Source organism: Mauremys reevesii, linkage group 1 (assembly GCF_016161935.1).
Source record: "Mauremys reevesii isolate NIE-2019 linkage group 1, ASM1616193v1, whole genome shotgun sequence".
NCBI classification, from domain to species: Eukaryota; Metazoa; Chordata; order Testudines; family Geoemydidae; genus Mauremys; species Mauremys reevesii.
Window position 1 is genome coordinate 4117575 of NC_052623.1, and position 10200 is coordinate 4127774.

General features: G+C 45.1%; 1 protein-coding gene across 1 annotated transcript; it reads left to right on the top strand.

The window, feature by feature from the left end:
• The first annotated feature begins 6161 nt into the window (after nucleotides 1-6161).
• Nucleotides 6162-7148, top strand: LOC120384035 (olfactory receptor 52E4-like). Its single transcript, XM_039502356.1, has one exon. The coding sequence runs from the start codon at nucleotides 6168-6170 to the stop codon at nucleotides 7146-7148; it is 981 nt and encodes a 326-aa protein (XP_039358290.1). The 5' UTR covers nucleotides 6162-6167.
• Nucleotides 7149-10200: the final 3052 nt, after the last annotated feature.

The following is a 10200-nucleotide window of genomic DNA, read 5'->3' on the forward strand; positions in this document are numbered from 1 at the left end:
AGGATTACAGATACCAGTATTAAGAGCCCTTTATATCCATATAAAGGGCTTTGTTGTGTGGATGGGTGCAGGGTTAATTCAGTTTAATGCTGCTAAATTTGGTATAAACTCACAGTGTAGACCAGGAGTAAGTTATCGACTTTTTCCAGGATGTAATGGGAGTGCAGAATCCCCACCATGGCACCTCCTGCTGGTCGCTCTTGGAATTAGCTCAGTCCAGGTATGGAGCTCCCTCTGCACGTGGTGTCTCGCTGCCGTTACTCTGCTTTCTCCATCTTCTCTGAACCCACGTTGCTCTCTGGACCACGATGTCCTCTTTAGGACACAGCCCTCCAGCCATGCCCCCAACTCCGTTCTCCCCGCTTCCGAGGGTATCCACAGGCCACAGTTCAGCCCTGTGCTGCAGTGGCAAGCTGCAGTCCTTTATCTGGCCACTCCCACCAGCATCCAGTGGGGCAAAATGAGGGGTGTTATGGGCCCACCCAATTCTCTGGGTCCTGGCTAAGTGACGCTTGAGTGGAAGACCAGGCCAAAGTTATAGACTTTTTCAGCATGTAATGGGAGTGCGGAATCCCCACCATGGCACCTCCTGCTGGTCGCTCTGGGAATTAGCTCAGTCCACCTGTGGAGCGCCCTCTACAGGTGGTGTCTCGTCCACCAGTGCTCTGCTTTCTCCACCTTCTTTGTACCCACATCACTCTCTGGACCAAGGTGTGAGTAATGTATCGAGGGGTAGCTGTGTTAGTCTGTATCCATAGAAATAACAAGGAGTCTGGTGGGACCTTAAAGACTAACAGATTTCTTTGGGCATAAGCTTCCGTGGGTAAAAAAACCTCACTTCTTCAGATGCATGGAGTGATGCATTGGCAAGTTACTGAGTGGGAGATAATGGGAAGTCTTGGCGTTCACAGCTCACATGAGAGGGATCTCACAACCTCCAGCTAGTTCTGGAAACCTCACATTCCCCTTGAGAAGATGGTGCAGGATCAGGGTCCCTCTTCCTGCCTTCCCTCTGCATCCCACCCAATGAACAGTCCCTGCCACAGCGGGAGTCAATTTCCCTCTTGGCGTGATGGACAGACCGTGATTATGGAAGGGGAGTCAGGACTGCTGGGATTTGTCTGTCATCATGCCATCAATCTCTGTGTGGCCTTTGCCAATTTACGTCTCACAGTGTCTCAGTTTACCTATATGAATAACGGGGATTCGTCAATAGAGACTTTCCCCTTTGTTAGGTGCTCTGTTAATCCTTCAGAGAAAGGTGTTGCACAGGATGATGATAGTTACTGATAAGAATTACTGGTATCTGATCTAACTGTTTGTGTCTCCCCTCAGTCATTATCTCCAGATCTGTTTGTCTACTATCTACCCATCCCTCCTGGCAATTTACAGGGTATCATTCCCTATACAGACGTAGGTGTTATCCATTTTTTCTTCCTTATCAATTGAATTTTATATATACACAAATACACAGAGCAGCTCATTCCTCTGTGGCTCAGCAGAGAGCCCAAGAGTTCTCATCTCCCCTAAGGAAGGTCCCTTAATTACTGTTTACTCTGAAAGCTGGCTAAATAACACAGAAGTGCAGACCAGCTTTTCTCCAGCCTGTTTTCATTAAGGTGCCGCTTCTCTTCTAGAGGCTGAATGAATCCCCTGGGGATTGACCAGAGCTATCTTATAAATGGTGCACACCCCTGTGTCGGGTCTCAGCGTGGGATGTTGCCGGAGATGCTGCGGTGAGAAAGGGAAGACATTTCTGTCTCAGAATTCACAGGTACCATCTCTTCCTGAGGCACTCACCTGCTTTACAAACTCAGTGCAACGTGGGCGTCATGGGATAAAGTGTAAGTTTGTGGTCCATTCCGCTCTGCACAGCCATTAAACATCCCAGGGCCCTTGCCACAGGGGATGAGTTTGCTCCAATAGCACTGGCCAAAATGTCTTCCTTTGATTAGCATCCCTGCCCGTCCTGGCTGATGCCATTCAGCGTGGAGGTGGGTGTATTTATGTGCAACAGGGCTGCATTCAGGATTAAAGGTGGTAGAAGTACAATACAAGGCCAAATTCTGATGCCATGGCCCATAGTTCGCTCAGGCCCCACTTTGGGAAAACTCCCCTGGATAAGAACTGAGTAAAGACCTGAGAAGACAGATGTTTGTTAATAGGTAGAGACTGTCACCTCCTTCTCTTGAATCTCAGGGCTCTGGCTGTTAACTGGGAGGGGGTTGTGTGGGTGGGTAGGTGGGACTGTTACCGGACTTTTATGTGCTGGATTCCATGGAGGTTGAACAACACGGTTAAGACATATGTTCTACTAGCTTCATTCGAGTAGTCAGGTGAATGGTCATGCCTGAAAGTTTCAAAAAACAATTGAGCCATAAGCAAACATCCAGCATGGGAAATTTCACTCCTAATGCTTGAAGACTGGAAAACTTCAGGTGAAACTGATGTCTTCCCATTAAGGTATCAGACAACCTAATTAAAGGTTTTACCATCAAAGACACCTCCAATTGTCAATCCATTTGTGAATCCCATTCAGCTAAGCTCTTCCCTCCTTCTCTGTGGCAAGCAGTTCCACTGGCCAAATATGGATTATGTAATATATCATATTATTAAATATGGATTGTGTCACATGTTCAGACAGTAAATGGAACTGAATGTTATCTTGTGCGTGTGTTATGAGACACAGTAAATGTAAATGCCTGATCTGCTTTCTTTATAGATTCATGGAATATACGGTTATATTCATGGAATATACAGTCTGTCCTCCTGTATAGCACAGACCACTAAATGTCAGTCAATTACCCCTGTATTGAGCCCCTAACTTGTGTGACACCAAAGCCTGGTTCACACCAGGATTGTACATTGCAGACTCACAGAGACACTGCACGATAATGCACCACAAGGGTCATGTAATCTGAGCCCCTGCCAAGATGCAGGAGGTGTTCATTCTAAACCATCAGAGGCAGATAGCTGTCCCTCCTCCTTTTGAATACATCCAGCTAAGGAGCTTCCATAAGCGTCCGAGTGGTCTGTTCCATTGTCCTCCTGTTGTTACAGTTAGGAGGTTTTTCCTGAAATTTAATCTAAATCTGCTCTGCTGTAGTTTTAACCCATTGCCTCTGGTCCTGGTCTCTGCGGCAGGAGAGAACAACTTTCCTCCACTTTTTTTATGGCAGCCTTTCAAGTACCTGAAGACTTCTGCCATGTCCCCACTCCAATCTCCTCTTTTCCAAACTAAACACACTTGGTTCCTTTAGCTTGTTCATACGGTTTGCACTGCATCCTTTGGAATATCTTTGTGCCTTCCCTCTGGATCCTTTCCAGGTTCCCTCCACCCTTCTATACAGTCACGATCAAAATTGGACACAGTACTCAGCTGGGTCTGCAGACATGCAGAGTTGGAGAATCCACCATTTCTCTTTGCAGTGTTCTCCAGCGGTTAGTCTCCCTCAGTGCTAAACATTTGGCCCTTATTTCAAACTGGAATTTGCCTGACTTCAGTTTCCAGCCATTGGGCCTTGCTCTGCCTTTCTCCGCAATATTAAAGAGCCCGATACCTCTGTATAAGATTGTCATAAACAGATAGTTAAGGGTTAACGTCTCTTTTACCTGTAAAAAGTTAAGAAGCTCAGTAAACCTGGCTGACACCTGACCAGAGGCCCAATAAGGGGACAAGATACTTTCAAATCTTGGTGGGGGGAAGTCTTTTGTTTGTGCTCTTTGTTTTGGGTGTTGTTCACTCTTGGGACTAAGAGGGACCAGACATCAATCCAGAATCTCCAAATCTTTCTGAATCAGTCTCTCATGTTTCAAACTTGTAAGTAACAGCCAGGCAAAGTGTGTTAGTCTTATTTTTGTTTTCTCGACTTGTAAATGTTCCTTTTTGCTGAGAAGATTTTATCTCTGTTTGCTGTAACTTTGAATCTGAGGCTAGAGGGGGTTCCTCTGGGTTATCTGAATCTGATTACTCTGTAAAGTATTTTCCATCCTGATTTTACAGAGAGAATTTTTACCTTTCTTTCTTTCCTTAATTAAAAGTTTTCTTTTTAAGAACCTGGTTGATTTTTTCCTTGTGTTAAGATCCAAGGGGATTGGATCTGGACTCTCCAGGAATTGGTGAGAGAAGGTAGGGGGGATCGTTGAATTCTCCTTGTGTTAAGATCCAAAGGGTTGGATCGATGTTCACCAGGAACTTGGTGAAAAAGCCTCTCAAGGCGGCCCAGGGTGGGGAAGGTTTTGGGGAGACAGAAAGTGATCCAGACATTGAAATTTCTGGATGGTGGCAGTGTTACCAGATCTAAGCTAGTAATTAAGCTTAGAAGTGTCCATGCAGGTCCCCACATCTGTACCCTAAAGTTCAGAGTGGGGGAGGAACCTTGACAAAGATAAATAAATCAAATTCTTCAAGTCTCTTTCTCTCTCTCTGACCAGCATTTTCTCCCACCTCAAATCATTTCTGTGGGTCTTTTCTGCACCTTCTCCAATTTTTCCACATCCCTTTTGAAATGAGGAGCCGAACTGTACACAGTCGCTTACACCGGTGCATTTGCAGAGGTAAAATCCTTCCCCTGCTTCAACTCCCCACTCTCCTGTTTATGCATTAAGGGATTGCATGAGCCCTTTCGGCCACAGCATCCCACTGGGATCTCACGATGAGTTGGGTGTCCATAGTGACCCATAATACAGTGCCCTAGTCTGAGGATCAGGCAGGCATTCCCTGTTCCAAGATGATAACTCTGCATTTGAGTGTATCAAAACATTTTATTTTGCATGGGCCGGGCTCACCAAAAGCTCCAAATCAATCAGTGTGCCTGCCCGGCCTCCTCATTGTAACCATTCTGCTAATGTTTGGGTTCTGCACAAATTTTATTTGCCGCGATTATCCATTTTCTTCCAGATCATGGGTGAAAATATTGAATAGCATCCAGCCTACAACCAATCCCAGCAGAACCCCACTCGAAACATCCCCATTCCCTGACAATGGTCAATTCACAACTGGTTTCTGAGATCTGTCAGTTAGCTAGTTTTTATTCCATTTTATGTGTGCTCTACTGATATTGTACTGTGTTTTTTGTTTATCTGAATATTTTCCCCTACTAAATATAATGTCTCAGAGAAATTGAGGTTTAGTGCATCTGCGCAGTTCCCTTCATCAACCAAACATGTACTCATAAAATGAAGAAATTGGGATTATTTGAGAAGACCAGTTTTTCAGAAACCATGTTGTTGACTGGCATTAATTATATTCCTAGATTCTTTTTTTTTTAAATCCCATACAGCTTTTCCATTGTTTCCTAACCTTGCCAAATCTTTTAACCGAGACCTGCCCTGCATTTGCCTCCTTTTTGAGGTGGGTGGAGGCTCTGCTTTTGCCTATTGTGTATTGGTTCAAAATGGGATTTATGGTTTATCAGTCGCTCCTGATCTCTGGTGTTTGTAACTCTCATATTCTACAGTAGATGCTGTTTCACACCCTCCTTGACTACTAATGGTCTGGAAAGTGTTTCTTCACCTGAAGTGATATGAGTACATCACAGTTCATCTTTACAAATGCAGAACAAATCTATTTCTTGAACACATTTGCCTTTTCTAAACATTAAAAGTTCCTTCCCCTTCTAGAAACTCACTGAAATATTTTCTAGGATTTCTTATTTTCTTAATATACTTAAGAAATTCTTAACCCTGCCAAGCATGGACTTTTCCTTTTTGTGATCCTTAACCCTGCCAAGCATGGATTTTTCCTTGATATTTTTAATTTCCCTGCCAGGATGGGTAAGGAATGGTGTCCTTAGCCTCTGTTTGTCAGAGGGTGGTGATGGACGGCAGGGGAGAGGTCACTTGATCAATACCTGTTAGGTTCACTATCTCTGCAGCACCTGGCATTGGCCACTGATGGCAGACAGGATACTGGGCTAAATGGACCTTTGGGTCGGACCCAGCACGGCCATTCTTATGTTCTTCTATGTTGCTTTCCCATGACTATTGCTGCCTTCACTTTGCCACTAAAGTGGCCCCCATTCATGAACTGTCTGATATTCATATTGTCTCCCCATCCAGGCAGTTGCACTGCAACCATCACCCTAGATACAAGAAGTCAGGGGAACGTACGATCCAAGTAGGACACACCTTTCTGCCTTGGAGTTGGACAACTTCTCCCCTGCTCCATGTCAGATTCCAACACAACTGAATTCACCAACCCCTCCACCTTCATCCTGCTGGGCATACCTGGCCTGGAGGCAGCCCATGTCTGGATCTCCATCCCCTTCTGCGCCATGTACGTCATAGTCATCTTGGGAAATTTCACTATTCTCTTCATTGTGAAGAGGGAGCCGAGCCTCCATGAGCCCATGTACTATTTCCTCTGCATGCTGGCAGTCACTGACCTGGTCCTGTCCACATCCACCATACCCAAAATTCTGGCAATCTTCTGGTTCAATTCCAGGGAGATCGATTTCAGTGCCTGCCTCGCCCAGCTGTACTTTGTTCACTGCTTCTCAGCGATCGAGTCTGGGATCTTCGTGGCCATGGCTGTGGATCGGTACGTAGCCATCTGCCATCCCCTGAGATATTCCACCATCCTGACAAACCGCATGGTGATAAAGATTGGCCTGGCCGTCGTGCTGCGTGGCAGCATGCTCGCACTTCCCTATCCCTTCCTGGCAAGGCGGTGGCCGTATTGCAAAACCAACATCATCCCCCATACACACTGTGAGCACTTGGAAGTGGTGAAGCTGGCCTGCGCCGACATCCGCGTCAGTAGTTACTATGGCCTATTTGTGCTATTATGTAGGATTGGTCTGGATGTGTTTTTTATTGTTGTGTCCTATACCCAGATCCTCAGGGTCATCTTCAGCCTCCCCACAAAGGACGCCCGGCTCAAGACGTTTGGGACTTGCGGCTCCCACCTCTGTGTCATCTTAGCCTTTTATATCCCAACTCTCTTCTCTTCCCTCACATCCCGATTTGGGCACAATTTGCCCCTTCATTTTCACATTTTTATTGCCAACGTTTACCTCCTTGTGCCCCCCATGCTAAATCCCATCATCTATGGGATGAGGACCAAACAGATCCGGGACAGGCTGCTCCAGATCTTAACTCATAAAGAGACTAAACTTTTCTCCTGGTGCTCTAAGTCTGTGACTTAGGTCCATGCAGATCTGGTTGGTGGCATGGTGTTGGGCTGTCTTCCTTGAATCACTTACCGTGTTTTCTCAGCGTAACATACTAAGGAACTGGTGACCGTACAACTCATTAACACATAGGGTTGCCACCTATCTAATTATAATCATAATTGTCACTGGTCATCTGTTACACCTGCACACCTGCCCCTTACCCCACCTTTTCCCCAAAAATCCCCACCGCTGCTCCTACTCCAATACACTCCCTCATCACTATCTGGATCATCTATGTAACGGGTCCCCTCAGGTTGCCAGCTGGAACTGAGGTAGAGCTGACTCATCTGTCTCACCATTCTGGGTTCCCTCTTGCATTGTAATATTGTGACAAGCTGAAACCCTCCAAGCTTGCCTCACCTCAACATCTATGGGCAGGGACCACCCCAGATGTGTTCACGACTGCCCTGGCCAGCCACTCATGAAACTGCAATAGAGAACCTACGACCACAATACTCCCAGATACCCAGCCTAAGATCCCAGACCTCTACTGTCCTGCCCTGGTCAAAACCTGACCAGTATGAATTTATTACCCAGTCCACCATTTCTACAAAGGAAAGCGGATGTACACCGACTTTTGTGCATGGGCTGAGATCTTTCCTCTTTGCACTTGAAACAACACCGTCTGGTAAAATATAAAATAGGGGTGTTTAGCTAGAGAGAGAGAGAGCTTTTAAATGATTATCGGTGAAAGGAAACAGATCCAAGTAGATTATCATAAGAAACAAAACAAAACCACAACCTAAGCTTAATGTGCTAGTTAGTGTTTGAATCCAGCAGTGTCTCACCCAGTTAGGGCGTACAAGCAGGTTATCTTTCTCAGGCAGCCTGACATCTTTCTGCCTGGGATGAGCATTTGCCCCCCTGTTCTGTCTTTTTCCTCCGGTACTTTCAGGTGTGTCGTTATAGGGAGAATGACAACTCTGACATCCTGTTATTTCTCCCCTTTATGTCTTCTTCCAAATTGCTAGAAAGCCCTTTGCTGTAACACGGGTCAAACAGTATTTGACTCTATGCCCTGAATTAGAGTCTTTTGGTAGCAGCATCCTAGAAATAATAAAGTTTTGTACCGGTGACCCCTTTCATGCAGCAAGCCTCTGAGTGTGACCCCCTTATAAACGAAAAACACTTTTAAATATATTTACTGTTAGAAATGCTAGGTCCAAAGTGGGGTTTGCAGTGGAGGTGACAGCCCAGGACCCCCCATGTAATAACTTTGTGACCCTCTCAGGGGTTCCAACCCCCAGGTTGAGTATTCGTCTCATTCCAAAGGTTTGAGTGCTTGATCAAGCGCTCATAATACTGTGGTTCATAATCTATGGTTCTACAGTAGAAGCTGTTTTACATCCTCCTTAACAGCTAATGGACTGGAAGGTGTTTCATCATCTCGTGTGATACGCGTAGCTTATGCTGTTTCTTTCCAGATGCGGAAAAAAACTATTTCTTGAACACATAATTGCCCTGTGCCTTTGCTAGGATTTCACTTGTTCTGGTGTCGTGCCGTTGCTGAGAGGTTCCTATTTTACACATTTCCTGGGTTAATCTTTGTGCAGTTCCTCTATAAGCCATTAACATTATTTGTCCTATTTTTTGTTGTACCTGTAGGCTGCTTGTGGGTTTTCCCAATCCCACAACATATTTTAGTAGCACATACATAACTAAATGTCATAACTTCATAAACAATGACAGCACATAGCCTTTAACAGGATATTTATGTTAAACAGGTTAATACTTTTCGAATGGAACCTCATAAGGCATCTTTTGCACACAACATGCCATTATTATAAAACAGCGGTGAATATGGGGGTGCTAGGATGTCACAATCTCCACCTCCCTCCCCCCAGCTGGGATCCCTGTACTCCAGGACTGGAATGGGGGCCGCTGCAGCCTGACAAGTAGATTACAGTGAATGCAGCCAGGATGCAGCAGCGGGGCCGACTGGACAATCCGGAGCGGTGAGGGAAGCCAGGAAGCCGAATAAAAGCAGCTGAGGGTTGGGAGCAGGGTTATGAGGCAGACGAGTGAGGCTGTGCATCTCATTTGGAATCAGAAGTATGCAATCATGCAGCAGCAAAGTTTTAAAAAAAAACAAGCAAAGAGAGGACAATTCTGTGTTAAATATAAAGTATTTTAAAAGGGGAAGTTAATAAAGATTTCAGAGGGTTAGGAAACAATAGAAAAACTGATATGGGATTAATTTAAAATAAAAGTCTAGGATTATAATTAATGCCAGTCAACAGTAGGGCTTATGGAAAATCAGGCTTGTCAAATAAATCTGACTTTATCCTTTAATGAGAGGGCACATTTGGTTGATCAAGGAAACCATGCAGATGCAATAAACTTTGATTTCTAAGAGGCATTTGATTTAATATTGGAAAATATACCGATTAAAAATGAACACGGTGCTATATCAGTAGCGCATATGTAACATGCATATAAACTGCCTAACTAACCGATCTCAAAAAGCAGTTATCAATGGGCCATTGTCAGTTAATGGGGTGAGTGGGGTTCAGCAGGGATCAGTTCAAGGCCTGATGCTATTCAATATTTCCATCAATGATCTGGATGGAAATAGAAAATCATTGCAAAAAAATCTGCAGATGCCCCAAATATTGGCAGAATGGTCTTTTCAGGATCCCCCCAGTCCATAAGAAAGTGCCCTTGCCTGTGGGTCAGGCCTGCATTCCTGGTTCTGAGAGAATCATTTTGGATTTGATGGTATTAAAACATTTTGTTTGCATGGGTCCAGCTCACTAGACGCTTTTCCCGCTGCCCATGGCATTGGTGAAACTGACTGTGTCCAGTCCTGGGATCCACATTTCAAAAAGGATGTGGGAAAATTGGGGAGGCGACAGAAAAGAGCTGCAAAAATGATTGGAGGCTGGGGAAAAGGCTGGAGAGTGAGGGACTTCATTTATGAAAAAGACAGTCAAGTGGAGAATTTCCTGGGGAGAAATCAATGGGTAATAATGGTCTCTGTATTCTAGCAGAGAAAGGCATAGCAAGACCCAACGGCTGGAGCCTG